The 20980-nt window shown below is 40.8% G+C and overlaps 1 protein-coding gene across 1 annotated transcript in view; it reads left to right on the top strand.

The window, feature by feature from the left end:
* Positions 1 to 20980, top strand: part of nalf1b (NALCN channel auxiliary factor 1b) — a 115985-nt gene that overhangs the window by 89557 nt on the left and 5448 nt on the right. The window contains exon 2 of the mRNA XM_080902590.1: positions 17620 to 17791. Within this exon, the coding sequence (XP_080758716.1) occupies positions 17620 to 17791 (172 nt within the window). The remainder of the gene's footprint in view (positions 1 to 17619; positions 17792 to 20980) is intronic.

The following is a 20980-nucleotide window of genomic DNA, read 5'->3' as shown; positions in this document are numbered from 1 at the left end:
CTCCTGCAGAAGATTGCAGCACTGGAGACAAAAATTCATCGCTTAGAAGTAAACGTGGAGGTAAATGGACTGTGTGGAAATGAAACAACCTTGCCTTTGACTCAAAACAATGGCGATGAGCAAGCTAGCACACAGCTAAGGAGCACAGATAACATGACCAAGAAAGTAGACTTTGTGCACTATTACAAATCCTCAAGCGATAATCCCCCCTTGGACTGTCTTGGTGCAAAACCAAGACATAAATCATGTCTCCTGGAAGGGGAGGACGTACCACAGGCAGGGCACAGCGAGCTGAAATCTCTGAAACCGACTGGCCTTCACTTCCTACGAGACAGAGAAGCTCTTCTACCCCTGTATACGAGAGGAAACAGGACTGGACAACCGTGAATAGGAAGGTTAACAACAAACCTTCAAAACAACTGAATGTGAAACTGAAGAACAGATTTGCTCCACTATCAAAGGACCCTGGATCTATATCGGATAACCATCCATCTAAAAGTAGCGAAGTAAGGCCTGAAAATCCACGGGGAAAGCTAAAGGCTAGGCCTGAAACGCTGATTGTGGGTGACTCTGCTGTAAAGGATGTACAAAGCATGTGCGGTAAGAACACTAAAGTCCTCTGCTTTCCTAACGATATGGTCAACATCCTGAAGGAGAGAATTCTTCAAATTGCAGATGAATATCCAACTGTGACAAACATTGTCCTGCATACAGGGTCAAACGATGTGTCCAAACAACAATCGGAGGTTCTGAAACGGGACTTTATTGGATTATTAAACACTGTAAACTCTCTGAATGCAGCTGTATTCATCAGTGGGCCTGTACCGCCGGTCAGAGGAGGAGACGAGAGATTCAGCAGGCTGTTTACACTGAATAAATGGCTTATATCAGCATGTGCTGACCACTCAGTGCATTTTATCAACAACTTTAATATTTTTTGGGAACGCAGGCATCTGTTTAAAGCAAATGGATTTAATTTTAACAAGTCAGGGGTGAAACTGTTCACCTCCAACTTGTTTTATTCCATACGTCATCCATCTGTGCTTGGAGCCAAGGCTGAGATAAACGAGGAGTTATCTCATAAAGAGGAACAAACAGTACTCCAAGAACAGACAAAGCCCAGCAGAAACCTTGAGGAGGAGCTCCATCTGCCCCCACCCGGGAAGAGCCTCAGAAAGGAGAGACATCTGAGGCAAGAAGAGGCAAGAAGAGGGGTCCCTATTTGCCTCCAACTCTCTCAACAACACCAACGACCAGGACCAGGATCTTCCCCAGTCCCCCAAACCCCTGACAGGCCATCACCCTCCTCCCCCTCCCTTTCTCCCTCCTCCCCACACCTGAAATTCACTGAAGAGATGATGGAGCGGGTCAATGCTGGGCTCAGATCTACCCCCCGGCCGATTCCCTCTTTGTCCCCCATAAACCCCCCACCAAAGCAGCCAAAGGTTCGCCACCGAGCCCCACCCTCAACAGAGCAAAGCCTCGCCCCCCTTAGTTCCTCCTTACCACCTTCATGCTTTGTCTCCGCAGTCTGATGTGTGATGTGTGGAGGGTCCGGGCTGCGAGGATTATGGCAGTGGTGACTTTTCCCAGGAGAAGCTGGGACCCTGTTTACTAGAAGGTTTTAAAATCTCTGTACTTTTAGGTGACAGAAGGAGACATGTGGCCTGGTCAAAACACAGAGAGCTGCACTCTAAAAGATCTTTAAATATAGTAAACATACCTTGTGTGCCACAGACTGCTCCCAAACACGAGGGGACAAGTAATGCCTCTAAAACACTTAAGTTGGCTTTATTAAACGTTAGATCTTTAGCTGGGAAAACATTTTTAATTAATGATTTAATCACTGAGCACAGCCTTGATTTTATGTTTTTAACTGAAACTTGGTTGGACCAAAGTAACAGTGGAGCTGTTCTCATCGAGACGACCCCTCCTAACTACAGTTTTATCAGTGAGGCCAGGGTGAGCAGGAGAGGAGGAGGGGTTGCTGTCTTATTTAATGAATCATTTCAATGTAAGCAGCTATCTCCTGGAAGTTTTCAGTCTTTTGAATATGTGGCTTTACAGCTGAAGGCCCCATCCAAAGTTGTGTTTCTTAATGTTTACAGGCCTCCCAAATACTGCACAGACTTTTTTAATGACCTCAGTGAACTGCTGTCTGTGATCTGTGTTGATTTCGACTGTGTAATTATTGTTGGGGATTTTAACATCCATGTGGACAACCCTCAGGACAAAGGGACTAAAGACCTGAGTAACACTCTGGGCAACTGACTCAGCATGTAACAGAGGCCACACATAATAGAGGACACACTCTCGACCTACTGATCTCCAAGAGCCTGAGCATTTCAAACATTACTGTGTCTGATGTGGGCTTATCTGATCATTACTGTGTTTTCTTTGAAAGTAAAATCTCAGCCCACACAAATATATCAACAGCAGTGATCACAAAACGGTGTATAACTGAAGACAGTAGTGAGATCTTTAACCAGGTCTTCCCATTAACACCTGACCTGTCCAAAGGTTCAGTCAATGAGCTCGTCAATAGCTTTAATGCAAAATGTTAAATGTAATGGATACTATTGCCCCCATTAAGGTGAAGGTTATCTCTGGAAGGAAAAAGTCTCCATGGAGAAACTCCACACTAGTGAAAAATGAAAAAAGAGAGTGTAGGAAAGCTGAGCGCAGATGGAGAAAAACAAACCTCCAGGTTCATTATGACATCTATAAAGAGAAACTTCACAATTATAATTTACAACTGAGGAGTGCAAGAAGGTCCTACTTCTCTGACATCATCACTAAAAACAGCCATAATGCTCGGGTCTTATTTTCTACAGTTGACAGGCTAACAAACCCTCCTGTGCCAGTGGCAGCTGAACTTCATTCAACCATGGCCTGCAATGACTTTGCCAAATTCTTCACAGACAAAATCAAAAAGATTAGACAAGCAGTTGGTACATCAACAGCAGATCCAGGATATGTACTGTGTCCACCGAAAAACTGTTTAAACACCATCAAACAGTTTGACCCTATTAACAGCAAAGACCTGGAGGACATCTTAGGTCAACTGAACTCCTCCTCTTGCTGTTTAGATGTCCTGCCAACAAGTTTTTTCAAAAAGGTCTCAAAGACTTTGGAGTCAGACCTGTTACAGATCGTCAACTTTTCCTTAATGTCAGGTGTGTTTCCAGAACCACTAAAAACTGCTGTAATCAAACCTATACTGAAAAAGGACAATCTTGACAAGACACAAATGAAAAACTACAGGCCGATCTCAAATCTCCCATTTTTAAGTAAGATCATTGAAAAAGCAGTTTCTCAACAGCTCAATTACTTCTTAAAACAGAATAACTGCTACGATGCCTTCCAGTCAGGTTTTAGACAGAATCACAGCACTGAAACCGCTCTGACCAAAGTGTTCAATGACATATGTCTGAACACAGACAGTGGAAAAATGTCAGTCCTAGTTTTACTGGATCTCAGTGCAGCATTTGATACAGTTGACCACAACATATTACTCAAACAACTGGAGAACTGGGCAGGTCTTTCAGGAACTGTACTAAACTGGTTCAAAACATACTTAGAAAACAGGAAATACTTTGTATCAATAGGTAACTTCACATCCGAGCAGACAAGTATCACATGTGGAGTTCCCCAAGGTTCCATCTTGGGACCCCCTCTGTTTAACATTTACATGCTCCCACTGGCAGAGATTATAAAGAACAACAAAATAAACTACCACAGCTATGCAGATGACACACAAATATATATCACAATGTCACCAGGAGACCGAGGCCCTGTACAGGCTCTTGGTAAATGCATTGAGGAAATTAATGACTGGTTGTGCCACAATTTTCTCCAGCTAAACAAAAACAAAACTGAGGTAATAGTCTTTGGCGCCAAAGAAAAACGATTACAGGTCACCAGAGAACTTCAATCTATACATCTAAAAACCACAAACCAGGCGAGAAATTTGGGTGTAGTGATGGATGCAGACCTAAACTTAGAAAAACACATTAAGACAATAACAAAATCAGCTTACTATCACCTCAAGAATATTTCAAGGATAAAAGATCTGATGTCTCAACAGGACCTGGAAAAACTAGTCCATGCATTCATTTTTAGTAGGCTTGATTACTGTAACAGCATCTTTACAGGTCTACCTAAAAAATCAGTCAGACAACTACAGCTCATTCAGAACTCTGCTGCTCGAGTCCTCACTAAGACCAAAAAAGTGGACCACATCAGTCCAGCTCTGAGGTCTTTACACTGGCTGCCTGTCCGTCAGAGGATAGACTTTAAAGTTCTGATGCTGGCCTATAAAGCTCTGAATGGTTTAGGACCAAAATACATCAGTGACCTCCTGACCCAGTATGAACCTTCCAGATCCCTCAGGTCATCTGGATCCGGTCTTTTATCAGTTCCCAGAGTCAGAACCAGACACGGAGAAGCTGCATTCAGCTTTTATGCTCCTTATATCTGGAACAAACTCCCAGAAAGCCTCAGATCAGCTGAAACACTCAGTTTATTTAAATCCAGGTTGAAGACTCACCTGTTCTCAGCTGCATTTGAATAAAGCACCAAATCCACACTTTTAAGCGTAAATTTCAAAACTTACACTAACTACTGATCTTATCTATTTCTGATTTTATCTGTTTTGATTTTATATACTGTTTTGTTTGTTTGTTAAGCTTAAATTTCAAAACTTGCATTAACTACTGATTTTATCTACTGTTCTGATTTTATCTGTTTTGATTTTATATACTGTTTTGTTTGTTTGTTTGTTTGTTTGTTTGTTTGTTTGTTTGTTTGTTTGTTTGTTTGTTTGTTTGTTAAGTGGGTTTAGAGCTCTGGGTAGCTCCCCAGCTGGGTCTAGACTGGGTCTAGAGAGTATTTTAAATTCAGGGAATTTAAAATAGAAAGTAGCTCGTCCACAGAAGGACTGGTAGCTCCCCTTACGATAAGGGTTCAGATCGCGCGAACAGGTGTGAAATGTGTGTGTTTAGTTAGTTAGTTTGTTTGCTTGTTTTAATCAATTTTAAATCATGCTTTTTATTTGTTTTTGTTTCTAATGTCTCTGTAAAGCACTTTGAATCACCTTGTTGTTGAATTGTGCTATACAAATAAATTTGCCTTGCCTTGCCTTGCCTTCTGATAACTTGTGCGGATGTCTCAACATTTTCCTTTACCTTATTCTTCTTCAGTCAACCCCTACCTTTATAGTTGCATTTAATTAAAAGCTGTATTTTTTTCTCCTTGGTTGCTTTGAAGAAAGCCTTGATTCCCCCTCCCCCAACCAAATGCACAGACAAGATTCAGTACCACTTCTGAAGATTACTCTCTCCTATCTTTATGACTTTATCTCTTAAGTCTGTGACAGATGAACATGGATGAAATAGATTCATTTTTATGCAAATGCGACTTGCAATACCTCTCATTTAGTTGCTAAAGCTGTGGCTTTGTGTTCAGGTATGCACAGGAAAACACGGAAAACACAAGTGTGCTGTTATATGTGTCAAGTAGGATACTTGCATATACACTGTGTGTGTCTGTCTGATTTCTGTTCATTTAAATTAACAGAGCTTTAGCTGTAAGAGTAGAAGCTTAGCCTTGGCTTCATTTTTAGCCAACCCTCTCCAAAAGCCTGACATGGTCTGGTAGGGTCAGTAGCACCTGTAGGTGGGCAGCGCTCTCATAGCAAGCTGCTGACAACTGTAGTTTATTATATGACACCGCCATTTCTCAATGTCGTTCTCTAAAACTGTTCTCTCATTCATACTTTTTCAACCCTTCTACCTGACTGTGTGTGTCTGATAAGAGCAAGGCAGAGAAATAGCACGACAAAGCTGGTTATACAGCGTTTGTCTGAAGGTGAGTGTGCATATATCGGCTATGTCTCTGTTGGCAGCCTCGCACCAGCCACCCCTTCCAGGCCATTTTTCATCCGGCTGCTGCAGTACACACTGCAGAGGGAAGCAAGAGGGGTAGAGTTGAATAGGATATGGTAAGAGGTTGCATGGATATCAGCAGGAGAGACTGCGGTGTTGCAACAGAAAAAAAAGTTTTTGCTGTGACACCTTGCTGTTCTGATATTGTTTACTGGGATTATTTAAGAACTCTGCATGGGTGCTGATACAGTAATGGGACACCACAGGGACAGAGAGACTTCATAACTGAGTTACAGGTACATACACAAGCATGTAAGCATGGTCTGCTAGAGCCAACAGCAGGCTGCATAACTGCAGTGGGTGTTGATTCATCACTTTCACTCGCAGTAGGCCCATCTTGCTGATAATTATCTTTGTCAAGTTAATTATCAGTGTAAGTGTCAGCATGACAGTGCCGATGAATTACATCCAGATAACCTTGATTAATCAACAAAATGAGTTTTTGGGCAAATGCTTTTTGCATATGGATGTCCTCCCTGTGGAAAATGTCTTCTCAAATTTCCATCCATCTTTATCTCGTCACATCCACAATTTCTCATAGCCTACTCCCCTCCACCACTGTCTCAACTTATTTTATTTTCATAGATTTTTGCTCTTACCATCTGTTTCTAAGACTGCTGCTGTCTGCTCATAGTAGGTACAATTTATGAAAGCTTTTGTCCTGTCTGAAACACCTGAGCAGTTACTGGATGAATTCCAGTGAAACTGTGTACAGTACACAGGAACACCGCCTATATATGTCTCACGAGTGGTGATCCACTGACATTCCTATTTTTGTCCAATAGGTGTTTTCCCTGTGCCTGATTCAATTCTCTAAGGGTGCTCTGGTTTCTTCTCACAGTCCAAAGACATACATGATACATTAATTTGTTAACTGATGATTTTAAAATGGCACAGGTAAACTTGAGTCTTTGTGTTAGCTCTGTGACTGACAGGTGATTTCTGATGGGTGAACTGCCTTCCATCTATTGATGACTGGGTTGAATGAGTACCCTGCTAGCACACTACCACCATCCATCCATTTATTCACCTTTTTCCAGTGCAGGGTGCTGATATAATATGTACTCATATTCACACGTACATTAATGTGTTTGGAGCATGGGATCAAGCCAAAGCACTGGCAGATAACCTATGTAGGCACAAGGAGAACATTCAGACTCCACACAGGAAGACCCCAGCCAACCGGCAGATTTAAATCCAGGACCCTTTTGCTATGAGGCACCAGCTCTAACCACTACAGCACCATGCTGCTTATTCTCAGCTTACTAATCTTGACTTCTAAGTCAAAGCAACTTTGTGCTCAGGCAGACATTAGCAAAATTGTCATTTTCTTTCTCATGTCATGAGAAAATCTCTAGAAATGTCTACTTATTTGGTCCAAATGATCATTTGGACTCAGTGACAAACTGATTTGGTTCAATAGGCCTCTCAAGAACTCAAGAATTCATTTAATTGCTATCGACAATTTTCATACTTTCAACTTTAATAGGGTAAAAAGATGAATTGGTGACATTTTATATTAAAAAGGAAAGCCCAACCTCAGTCTGCAATCATAACACTCTGTGAAAGCATTTTCCTGGTAGTCCTTGCATGCCACAACTAATGTCTTCTATATCTTTTTACATCAACTTTGCTCACCCAATTAACTTCCTTCAAAATCTTCACTACTTACATTATACTGCATTCACTGCTGTCCTTTCTTTGCAACCCAATAGAGTTGGCAGCATAAACAGAGAAAGAGGCAATTCTGGTTCTGTTTTAGGTACCTGTATGTAATGAATTAAATCTATGTAACTGTTTTGTTTGTTGTGTTGATTGTAGGTGGGTCAGAGATCAAGATCAGCATTTGGTAAATAAAAGCAAAGGAATAGTACAAAATGTAGCACACAAAGAAAATAATAGAGAAAGAGTAGCAATAAATTCAGTCTTAATGACGTTTGGATGCAGAGTAGTCAGAAATGTGTACGTGCAAACAATGCAAAAAAAACCCTAAAACGTTAACTCAAACCTGTGAGCGGAAGGTTCCAGATTAAAAGAAGAAAGAAAAAATAGCTTGATAGTGAACCTAGTTAAATAGGCTGAGACATAAATTACTCTGATTGCTTTTCTTTCCACTTCCCATTGGGTCACAGCAAGCACAGCTACAGCAGACAGAGAGGGAGACTAGCAAACCTAATGCAGTTATCACCTTAACACACTTCCAACGAAAGACTCTTTGCTCAAAAAATTATCACAATTTCTAGCACTGTTCTTATTTACGATGTGTGTGCTGGAAGCTTGGTGATAAATTTATCAAGTTGTCCAGACGCGGCGACACCCCGATAAACTACCTGAACGGGATCAACTGGGACGCTCGGAAGGTGCAGAGCAGCACCTGACACACTCTTGAAGTCAGTGACACCTCCTGCATGGAATAAATTCTGTCATTATTAATTCAGACACTGCCATGACCGTACCTTTCATTCATTCATTTTTCATACAACCCTGTAGTGCTGCTGTTTTATGATTCAGCGCTCATAATGTGTGTTGTAGTTTTCCCTTTTCACTGAGCATTACGCTTGCATTGAAATATGGCTTATCAAATTTCCCAGCATAACAGCCTGGTGAACTTTGTACCGTCTGTAGTTTCCTTTTCCTTTTTTTTATTTATTTTTTTTTACCTCAGCTGCCCTCTCTTTCTCTTTGTTTGAGTGTCTTTATTCTTCCTTTTAAAAACCAAACCTCCCTTAATGTAATACTGTGCACCCTTGCTGTGTGGTAATTACGTTAGCACTGCAGTCTTCTAAACGAGCAGCCCATATTTAAAAGATATGAGATGGTGAATTTTGTGTGTGGATGTGAAAATGTGCTTGTACCATAGTGGGCCCGCCGAAAACAACAAGCAGGTCGTTAAGAAACCAGCCCTTAAGTGTCCGCACAGCTATTCAAATGTAGCATGAATGTAATTGAATAGGCTACTCTCTTTGAGTTGTGTGAGTGCTTTCTACTTGGTTTTAATCAACTGATTGTGATGGGGCTTCAGTCTGCTGCCTGCCTTGTTTGTGCTTTTGTGTCACATTCTTGTTGGCTCCTCTAACGCCTTTGCTAACCGTGTCTGTTTATTTAATGTCTTGTCGTTCAGATCATTAGTTACGTTATATTTTCTCTACATAGCTGCAACTGACATAGTTTCTATGCTTGCCAGGTAGAGACGCCGCAGGCTAGTCAGTATGCATGCATGAATTAAATCAGTGCACATACAAGGAAATGCACATACTGTAGCATAATAGGAATGCAGTCATATTAGACTGATCATAGATGCGCTTTCTTTCTTTGCAGAGACCATTGGTTTGCTTTACACTGTGTTACATGTTGTTTAACAGATTATATTTGGCATAACCTTTGCTGTTTTACCCTTCAGCTCCATGTTATCATGGGAGTCCCATGAGGCATTGCTGCTGCTTCTGCTGCTGCTGCAGGAACTAAGGGAATAGCTTACACGCTAGCTCCTACTAAAGAATATCCTCTATTTGACCCTCTATGGCTCTGACTGCCCCAGTATCACTTCTTGAATGGACTGCTCATTTCATACAACAATGTGGAAAGCATACTAAAGTAGAAAATGTGCTTGAATTTACAGGATATGGGATTTTTTTGTGTGGTCTGTATGCGGTATATCGTTTTATTCCATTTAAACTTGAGCTCTAGTTTTTCTAACATATCCAAAGGGAATATGGTGCATTTGTGTTTTCTTTCTGCACTCTTTGTACCGAAAACTGGAGACAAAATCTGGATGACAATCAATTAAAGCCAGTGCAAAAGAAAGAGAAAAAGATTGTTTCTATAACAATGAGCCTTCACTTGATCTTCATCATGGCTTTGTGCTATTTACTGTACTCCTGTGCTCCCAGTTTGATCGAACATGAAAATAATCCAATTATAAGCTATTATACTGTCCCCAACTGTTCTATTATTGAAGATGAGGATCATTTAAAGTAAATGAAGCAGAAGAGAGGATAAAATGAGAGAGCCTAAATGGAATGAACCAGTGAAAAGCTGGTAGTTGAGTGACAAAGCTGCTCATGAGACCCCAAATATGTTTGTGTGCGTATCTGCTGCATTGCACTGCTGTTTAAAGAGGAATGTGTTGCAGCAATTTGGTTTGTTGCTACAAACTCCCTGAGTCTCCCTGTCAGCAGTTCAGCTGCAACCACAAATCCAGATAAAACATTAAAGACAAGGCACTGACAAGGCAGGGCCATCCGGGGCCACTTAAAACTAATACCACGGGGCAGGCTATAAGGCCTTCCATCAATTACAACCTTATTAGACTAATCGTAATGAAATAATTCAATTCAGCAGACAGCTGACTCTCAACTCTGCAGATCACCAACAGGCAAGTAAAACAGTGGAGGGGAGGGATCGGCATGGATCTTTCTCTTTAAAAATAGTTGAGTTGTATTTGCAGAGATGAAGGGCAAAATCACTGAATCTACTATAGTTTCTTTTTCAAATTCTAGAAGCCAATCTTCAGCCTGCTTTGACTAGAAGCAGAATTCACCAAGCGCTGGATTGTTCACCCACTAATAGGGAACATGAGCTGGGTTTAGTGAGACAGGTTAGTTTTACCCTGCTGATGATGTGTTGTTGCAATAGTAAGGAAAGAAACACAGCTAACTTTTGCTGTGACGCCTCAGTTCTCATACTATCGTTTGTAACTCCAGTCCGTTTAATGTTTTTTTTTTTTAATTACAAAGAAATATTTAGAGTCATATTTTGTCTTATTTTGTTTCATTCTGTGATACTTTCTGCCTCTAGGAGGTGGAGTGCTGTTGCCATTAGGCCATCAGCATTATAATTAACTAGCTGGATTTAGTTTGTTTTGAAAAAGTAGAGCGTGATTACTTACCATTGTTATTAAAAATTGTGGACACTGAGTGTATTTCTTTTCCCTTGCTTCTTCTTCTATTTCTTCATCTACTTGATTTTGACTTTATTCGTTTAAAATATCCTTGGAACCACAAGTAAGCCTGCAGTCTCAGAGCGAAGTGCTGTATTGGGGTGATACGATGCTATGAGGTCTTTAAGATCAGATTATCTTGATTATTCGAGCCCTTGTATGCGAGGAGAAGAACTTTAAATTAGATTTTAGATTTAACAGGAAACCAATAAGGAGAAGTTCATATGGGAAATATGTCCTCTCATTTTAGTCCCTGTCAGTCCTCTTTCTGCAGCATTGAGGATCAACTGAAGGCTTTTCAGAGAACCTTTAGAACAACCTGATATTAATGAAATGCAATAGTCCAGCTATGTTTTTTGTAAATGTATACCATGACGTGTGTGTTGTGAGACTGTATGTGGCACTTGCTCAAAGGGAGATGACGCAGTGAAAACCATTAAAACTTCTTGAATAAGAGATTTGCATGTGCAAAGTGATGGAAAAAAAATTTGAGAGCCAGCTGGCTGACCTCTAACTAACAGCCTGTGATTGAAGAGAAGGCTGTATTTTATTCGCTCCCCAAGGGGACTGAGAGAACACAGAAGTTATATAAAGGACAGAAAGAGTCCATCCTACCACCGTCTGTATTAAGACACTGCTCTCCTTATCGCTTTCACTTGCTATGTCTTCCTTCCACTCTGCGATTTGACATGATAAATTACCAGTCACAGCTCCACTGCAGACTCATAGTTGAGGGAGTAGAGCTCTCACATGCAGCAACAGCAGTAGGCTGCTCTAACTGGGACTAAGTGCAAACGGACATAACTGTGTGGCAAAGGGCCAAAGCCTGCTGTAGTCCTTACACCACATTTGTCACATCTCCTGCGTTTCTGGCAGCTGTTCTGCTGACTGATGTGTTTAGAGGTCTCCATGTATGTGTTGGTATCACCTAGATCTAACCTATACTGCTGTCCTTTGTCTTACAAATAAGCTATACTATACTTTATACTATACTTACTATACTTTTCTTCTGAAGGCACTTCAGATGGTGTCGCTCCTTCGCTGGTGCTATACATTCTTTAGTTTTTGATTTCGCTTCATGTTTGGGATGCAGTGCAAATGACCAGACAGACCTTGACTTTAACATTGTTTTTTCAGATTCTACTGAGTAGGGAAAATGTATCATGAATACCAAAAGAGACACTGCTTATCATTCATTGCCTCTTACATTGTTAATGTAATGTGATACATCGCTGAATGAGAGGCAACCTGGCATCCAGTTTATCTTTATTTCTCCAAACTGGCAGCTACAGGATGAACTAAAGGTTCTTCTAAGGTTGTTCTTTCAATTTAGGCTGTCTCAACTGTTTGTGTCTTCTAATGCCATCCACGACTGGCTTGATGATGTTGACATCAGGTCTCTCCGGGGGCTGTACCATCTGTCACTGGACTCTTTGGTCTTCTTTTCTCTGAAGATAGACCTTCATGACTTTAGTGTGTAAGCAAATCTAAACTGTACAAAAGAATATGCACATTCATTTAAATGCACATAAATTTGCATAAAATGTGTTATTATATTAGAAATATTAGCTTAATGTGTGCAAGATAGGACTCAAGGTCACGTGCCCATATTTTTGTTGCTCTACCAGGTGACAGAGAAGGACAGTGAGTGTGTGTGTGTGGTATCAATGAAAAGCCTCATGCTGTAAATATAAGTATTAGTGCAGAGAGAAGTTTACTGCATAGTGTCTATGAATGTGAACATATTCACCAATACTTACATCTCAGTCTGAAATATGCATTGCAAATGGTGGAACCATCCGGGCTTTTTTAATCATGTTATTTCTGATTCAACATCATTATATTGCAGATTGTATGTTTTAACTTAAAAGAATATTTGAGCAGCAAACAAAATAATCTCTTCTCACAACAAATGCGACATTCAGACTGACGCTAATCCCCCCACCCCAAGTATGAAATATTTGCTAGCTTTATTTAAACAAGGGCAATGTTGGCGCATGTTTTGCCTTTTGTTGTTTTTTATTTATTTATCTTGAATTTATATTAATATTCACACCAAATTTGTAAAATATCATTCAGGTTTAGCAGTTACCTCAGGCAGCCCCTTTATTGAAGCCAACAGCATGGCCTGTCAGGGCACGAACACTGGACACTCTGAGGATGTCCTTTGCTGTCTGGACACAGGATGTTAGCAGCAGATCCTTTTGGTCCTGTGCACATCAGGCTCTGGCTCTTTGTGAATCTTTCTTCGAATCATTCAGGCGACTGTCCCACTCTGCCTGAAGTCCTCCACCATAGTCCCCTTGCCTAAGAAGCCCCACATCACCGGCCTGAATGACTACAGACCGGTGGCACTCACCCCAGTGGTAATGAAATGCTTTGAGAAGCTGGTCCGCAGACACATCACAGCAGCCCTGCCCCGCAGCCTGGATCCACACCAGTTTGCCTACAGAGCAAACCGATCCACGGAAGACGCTGTAGCCACAGCACTCCATGCTGCATTAACTCACCTGGAAGAGCATGGTAGCTATGTGCGGATGCTCTTCGTGGATTACTGCTCAGCTTTTAACACCATCCTTCCACACAAACTGGTGGCCAAGCTACAAGACCTGGGGCTTCCATACAGCACCTGCATGTGGATCAATAGCTTCCTCTCGGGCCGTAGACAGAGAGTCAGAGTTGGCCATCACACATCCTCAGCCCTGAGTCTCAGCACTGGCTCACCCCAGGGCTGTGTGCTCAGTCCACTGCTCTACTCTCTCTACACACACGACTGCACTCCTCGCCACCACAGCAACATCTTTGTGAAATTTGCAGATGACACCACAGTGGTGGGGCTCATTTCCAAGGGAGACGAGTCTACGTACAGAGACGAGGTGGAGCAGCTGACGTCATGGTGTAAGGCCAATAACCTCCTCCTCAACACTTCAAAAACCAAAGAACTCATAATAGACTTCAGAAGGAAAAAGGCAGAGATCCAACCACTATTCATAAATGGGGACTGTGTAGAAAGGGTGGCAAGCTTCCGCTTCCTGGGAGTCAATATAGAGGAGAACCTTTCCTGGAGTGTGAACACCTCCGAGCTGCTGAAAAAGGCCCAACAGAGACTGTACTTCCTGAGAATTCTCAGGAGGAATAACATCACACAGAGACTGCTGGTGTCCTTCTACAGAGCCACCATTGAGAGTGTTCTAACTTACTGCATATGCATCTGGTACACTAGCTGCACAGGGGCTCAGAGGAAAGCACTCCAAGGGATCATTAACACCGCCCAAAAGATCACTGGCTGCCCTCTCCCCACACTGGAAGTTCTACACAACGCCCACTGTTTTAAAAAGGCCCAAAACATCATAAAAGACACCTCACATCCTGGCCACTCCCTGTTCGAACTGTTGCCCTCAGGCAGACGGTACAGGGCAATCAGAGCAAGGACTAATAGACTCAAACACAGCTGTTATCCAACTGCAATAACACATCTGAATACTACAAAAAAATGTCCATCACGCCACTCTTGTGTTAATCTATGCACGGTCTGAAGCATGTGTGTGGGAATGTATGTGAATGTTTTACTGTTATATCTTATTAGTATTTTAAGTATTCTATCTATTTTATTTATTGAATTTTATTGTTTTATTTATATTTTGATATTGCTAGGGATGATGCAATGATCGGGGACCATTCTTAATTTCGTTGTTCTCATGACAATGACAATAAAGTTTCTGATGATTCTGATGATTCTGATGAGTGTGTCATGGTGCACTGTCCTGCTGAGGGAGGATGCTGCTGTCAGGGAGTGCCATTCCCACTGGGGCTGGGCATGCTTGATCTACAATACTGTTATTCAGCTGGGAAACCAGGTCTTTCTGTAAAAAAAAAATACAATGTAGTGGAACAAAACGGCCAGCAGTATTGTTCCTGATTGAACTGAAAAGGACATTTTAATTGACTAATGTTCATCTGTATATCTAATTAACAGTATATTAGCTAATATCACTTTTGTAAAGCAGATATTAGTCATATTAGGTATATTTTCTTGTTATTCACAACACACTCTTTACTGTTAATCTGGATATATCATAAACACACATGTATACCTACACCTATACATGCTGGCACACACACACACATACATACTAGCAACATGCAAATATTCTGTCTGCATGGACAAGTGATATGATCTGTGCTTTGGTGCACTGCTTTTAGGTGTGATGATTAGTGCACAGCAGGTGCTAGCTTGCCTCATAGTCCCTGGAGTGGTGCTGGAGGAAATACCATCTAATTGCTGCAGGTGATAGTACCACACAATGAGGCGACCGACTTATAAAATGAAAAAAAGATAAAATAATGTGCTAGGTAAATCGTTCTTCCCCACTTGTGCACTTGTTGAGCAGAGAAAATGGGCGAGAACATTTTTACCAATGCCAATGCAAAAGCATTATGTAGTAGAGCAGGGCGATATGGCCAAAAATATTTATCACGATATATATTTGAAAATTTGCGATAACGATATAACTGACGATATAATTGATGCAAGACAAAATACAACTCCACAACATTACTAGCGCAAAAAGACAACCTTCCATTTATTTTCACTTAAACAAGAAGCTGGTTTTTATGTACATTAAAGCTTTATAAAAATGTAACAGTGCAAATGCAAATTCCTTGCTGAAAGTTTAACCAAAAGGCATTTCCAGTAGAAATGGGCTGACATATCCTGAGCATAACCATGTATAATATCCACTGAAGTTAAAAAGAGGTGCTTTGCAACATTAAACTGCAGTGTGCAGTACGTATTTTTCGGACCATAAGGTGCACGGGATTATAAGGCACATTAAGCGAAACAAAGCAGTCAGATAAATCAAACTTTATTAAACTCATTCTTCTTGCTTCCTCCACTTCTGTACCATTGATTCATTAATGTTGAATTCTCTGGCAGCTGCTCTATTCCCATGTTGTTGCAGTATATTAATGACTAACCTCGTATTGTGGATGGATTATCTCAGTTGTTCTCCTGACTGAAGTTTGGTCTGTTTACAGCATCCTGCCATGCGATTGCATTTGTCTCTAACCATGAAGAACCTTCACGTTAACTTTTATAAGTGGAAAAGTGTTAGTGTTCGTCCTCCAGCTTCACTGTTTATGTTATGCTAACATAGCTGTGTCGCTAGCGATCAGGTAGCACATCATTATATACCAGCTAGCCCAACTTCAGTAACCCTACAAACGTCACTGCTGTTTAGTTTCCTGTCTTCATTTATGCTGTAAGTGATAGCAGAGCTGTACATTTGAATTTTTTCAGAAATCTCTCAGTCAGAACATGCAATATCATGCTTAGGTAACTAGCGAAACTAGCGAGCTGATCGTTTTATTAAAGATGAAAGAATTTAGACAGTTTTTAACTCTCAGTGATGCTGCAGTGTTCGTTTGACCTGAAGGGGGGGTTTAGGACCCAGATTACTCCCAGATTTAAGAGCATCTTAGTCCGACAAATACGACAATAACGACGGCCTCTTGCATGTTCTGCAAAAAAATGTGCTTTGTTGTGTATCTGATGGACAAACACCAAACCAGTTCCACATCACTGAAGTTGCACCATTTTTACAAACCAATTCTGGTTCATCTGTTTCACTCAACAATCGGCCATGTGCGTATGAAAACAAAGGCACTGCGCATGCGCGTTTTACTCATATTCTATCGCAATATTTCATTTTCCTATCGTTGCCTAACATTATACCGGTATTACCGTGAACGGTATAATATGGCCCAGCCCTATTATGTAGTATAAGGCTTTGACCAGATTCCATGTATTTGAGCTAACCCGAGAAGATGACTACTTTACACTGTGGCTCGAAAACAGGAGTGTTTGCGAACTGATTTCTATCGACCGTGCTTACAAATAATACCAGTTTTTAGCTGCAGAACGACTGATCAGAGTCAGTTAAATCAACCCTGATTCTACTCTCTCTGGGTTAAGTGCGTGCATGGCGAATGAAAAACGTTATTATCAAAGGAGCTCCATCATTACAGTTCGCCATAGCAACAGGTAAATGCAAAGCAGACCCACCATTTTCATCCAGCGTTAGGTGTAACAAAGCAAATTTATCTTTAAAAAAATGTTATATTATTACATTCTTTTTCAGTGCGGTTCACATTTAGCACACTTGAATTTCTGAGAACTGTAAAAAAAGGCTTTTATATAGTCAGTGCTATAAACAGACACATGGTGTTCCCAACCCAAATATTGTACAAGTAGTGATAATAGCCATGCTATTTTGTGTTAAAGCTTGCTGGTGATGGTCCTACAGTAATTTGTTGGCACAATATTTGAATTTAAGCATGCATGTTATCTTTTTTGTTTTTAATGGAGCGCAAATATTTTAAAAGGTATTCATTTGTCTGCTGTCCTGTGTTGCTCTACTTAAAGACCACTCGCATAAGAGCAGTTAAAGGTGCAGTTTCAGTGCAGAGCAATACTCAATTTCAACATAACTGGACAAATCTCAGTATTGACTGACAAAGTGATGACTGCCCAGCAACAACTAAATTCAGCACAAACAGTGGATATCAGGATCGCCAGGATATCTGCTCATTCCTGTGTGGATCAGTAGATGTGGAGGTCATGATGATTCACATCAATGCAAGCGTGTGAGCATGTGTGTGTGTGTGTGTGTGTGTCATCCAGCAAAAGCCTTACTAACTCATCAATATCCTCTCACCTCTCTGTCTTCCACCTAGATGGTTTATAAGCCTTGGCTGTGTTCTCAGTACTTCCAGACCACCCAGATGCACTGCAGCAATCGAATCCCCTGTGGTCAGTACTGCCTGGAGGTGCAACAGCGGTGCCCCTTTGTCCTGCCCGACAATGATGATCTCATTCACGGAGGCAGCCCCAGTTTTATATGCACAGGTACAAAATAATCATTGTGCATTTGATATATTGTTGTGTTTGTAATTTTATCCTGTGTGCTTAAGCTTTAAGGTGCTCAGTGAAATTTCGGGCTAAGATATTGCTATTCTGGGATTCAAAGCCACACATCAATTTCCTTTAACCTCCCACCTACTTCATTTACCGCAGGCCACGCTCTCAGCTTGATTACAATGAGTAAGCACATGTGCTTAGCGTTTCACTCAGTAATCCTTCAGGCACACAACCGCAGAAGAACAGGCAGAAAAGACGTATGAATTTACACTTACAGGATGTTCTGACTAATCATCAGACTGACAGGGAGATACACCATAACAACAAATTGCTGCCAATTACTCATAGCTCCACGAGGCAGCTGCACGTTACAGCACTGAGACAATAGGTCCATATGCTCCGTCTGTCCTGCACAATACAAGGCGCTTTAAATGCTTCTCAGTGAAAGTTTAAGGTGCTTTCATTTGTGAGACGTGAATGTACCGGAGCCATCCGAAGGGATAAAAGTGATTTGCATTTCCATGTCTTTGGGATTTTAAAGCAATGTTTCAAAATGTCGTCCACTGGAAAAAATGCCAGATTCTGTTTAATGGTCCTGATCGGTGTTTGCAGCAGCAGGGTTTAAAAAAAACAGCAGATGAATGAGAGTGCTTAGCTGACCAATCACCGACAGTCTCTTATCCTTCAGAAACTGCTACCTCCTGAGTAGGCACAGGAACTGTCTCACCAGAAACTGAGAGCCTGTTTATTCTGTTAGAAAGACTGAGTTCCTGAGAAGATTCTAGTGGGGGGAACACGTTTATCACTGGTGTGTGTCAATACCGAATGCACTTTTTATTAATGCACTGCTCTAAATCATAATATAATAGCTAACCATGTCAAAATAGCACTTTTTCCCCCACATACTGCTGTTCAACAAAAGTGCATTTTGTAAGAATTTTAAATCGGAACCTTTTATTTCACTAACTTGTGTATATTATGCTAATGCAAATACAAACTGAAGATCTACATATATATTTAAGGTCAAGCTATCTAAGAGCTAACAGGGATCTTGCAGCCTTGATGACTGAAACGTAACCAGAAGCCCTCGAGTTGCTTCAGTTTAACTAGAAAACCAAATCAAAAATTAACCAAGCAGAACCTAATTTTTAGTCAAATCACCTCTGGTTCCCATGACAGCAGCATAATGTTGAGGTATTGACAGGAACAAATACTGAAGATAATCAACCAGTAGTCTCTGATTCTTCTCTGTGACGAGCGACAGATGCCCCAAGATGCCAAAAGTTCAGAGGATTAAAGCATGATGCACTTTTCTTTGAACAACTCTATGTGGGTTGAGTCCCCACTGGCATCATATGTTGATGCTGCCCTCTGGTGGTCATGTTGAGCATGAGGTTACTTTACAACAGAGACAAATAAGATGTGATGAATCAGTTGCCAGTTTGTGGCAGTTTTTACTGAGACATATATGATTATAAAGAACAATCAATATGGCCGTTTTTTCCACAGTAAATTCAAACCAGTATTCTTTTCTTTTCAATGTCAATGTGTCTTATAAAAAGCCCAACATCAGTAACCAGTGTTGGGAAGGTTACTTTTAAAATGTATTCCATTACAGAATACAGAATACATGCCCCAAAATGTATTCTGTAACGTATTCCGTTACGTTACTCAATGACAGTAACGTATTCTGAATACTTTGGATTACTTAATATATTATCATGCTTTTTACAACAACGTGAATGTACTATTGCTGTGTGATTTATTACTATTACTGAAGGTCCGCGACTCCGAACTGTAGTAAAGGGACCTCTGACTAATACGGCGGGGTCCCTGTCGGCTCGTAGCCGAAAAATAGCTTTACTTTGTTGTGTGAGTCAACTTTTCTTGCGAGAGACAGAGAGAGGCGTTGAAAGACTGCTCCAACGGAACTTATTGTTTTCGGAGGAAAACACGAACACGGTGTACAGTCGAGTCTTAATAGCTTACTTACAACTGGGCTCGTCAGGCACTCTTCTTGGCTGCAGTGGTTATTATTATATTTACATGCTTCCAGCTCCCGTTTTTCCTCAATGACAACTCGTACCTTTCCACTCCCCTTTTTCTCCCTCCTCGCGCTCACAGACCCATAACGTGTATGGCAGTCCATTCTCCCTGCAACACGGACTACACTGCCCATGATGCTACATTCTTTAGAGCTATGCTTGTAGCATTCAGCCTGTTAGCTTAGCACAACAACAACAACAACGAAAAGGCTCTCAGGAAACACACAGTCAAAAGAGAGAGAGAGAGCGTCGCCCTGTAACCATGGCAACCGTAACGCTGCCGCCTGGAACAACAGCACGTAGCTGTCAAACAAAACCCAAACAGTCCTGACCCGCGACAATATGAAACAGGAAAGTACCGCAGTGTAATCCATTTATTTCAACAAAGTAACTGTATTCTGAATACCACCTTTTTAAACGGTAACTGTAACGGAATACAGTTACTCATATTTTGTATTTTAAATACGTAACGGCGGTACATGTATTCCGTTACTCCCCAACACTGTCAGTAACATTAAACAGTAAAGTAACATGTAAAGTTTTCTCTCGCTCCATTTTTTCTCGTCCCCTTCTAAAACAATTTATTTGGAGAAATTTTTTTAAATATACTTTACATATCTGTTAAAAAGGAAATAGTATGCTCCTCAAACAGTTGGTAACTGTATTTATTTATTTATTCATCTATTTATTTTTGCTGTGGCTTAATAAATTAGAAGTTACTAACACACATTCAGTAAATATTTTTGGATGCTGGTTTAATAACTACATTTTTGCACTAATGAGTATTTATGGATCCAGAAGAGTTTATGGACTTTTTTTCTTACCAGAGGCAGCAAATTAAATATGTGCTCTGTACATTATGACTGATTATAGGAGAGGGTTATAGCTTCTGGAGCTCTTTCAGTTTTATCTGCTGTGTCTTTGCATTGTATATGCATATGTGTGTCAACTGTAATCCAAAAATGGGGGCTTTGTCAGAGACAGGCAGTAACTATATTGTTCCTCTTCTTGCAGGTAGGTTGCAGACAGGAAGCAGCAAACATTTTTTTCTTTCTTTTGCTTTAAAAAAAAGAAAGAAGCAAAAACAAGTATGAATTTATTAAAAATGCTACACAGAAAAGTGCATTTCTCA

The sequence above is a fragment of the Rhamphochromis sp. 'chilingali' genome (assembly GCF_963969265.1).
Source record: "Rhamphochromis sp. 'chilingali' genome assembly, chromosome: 14".
Taxonomy (NCBI): domain Eukaryota; kingdom Metazoa; phylum Chordata; class Actinopteri; order Cichliformes; family Cichlidae; genus Rhamphochromis; species Rhamphochromis sp. 'chilingali'.
Note: the sequence above shows the minus strand (reverse complement) of the source record. Positions and strands in the feature narration are given on the sequence as shown.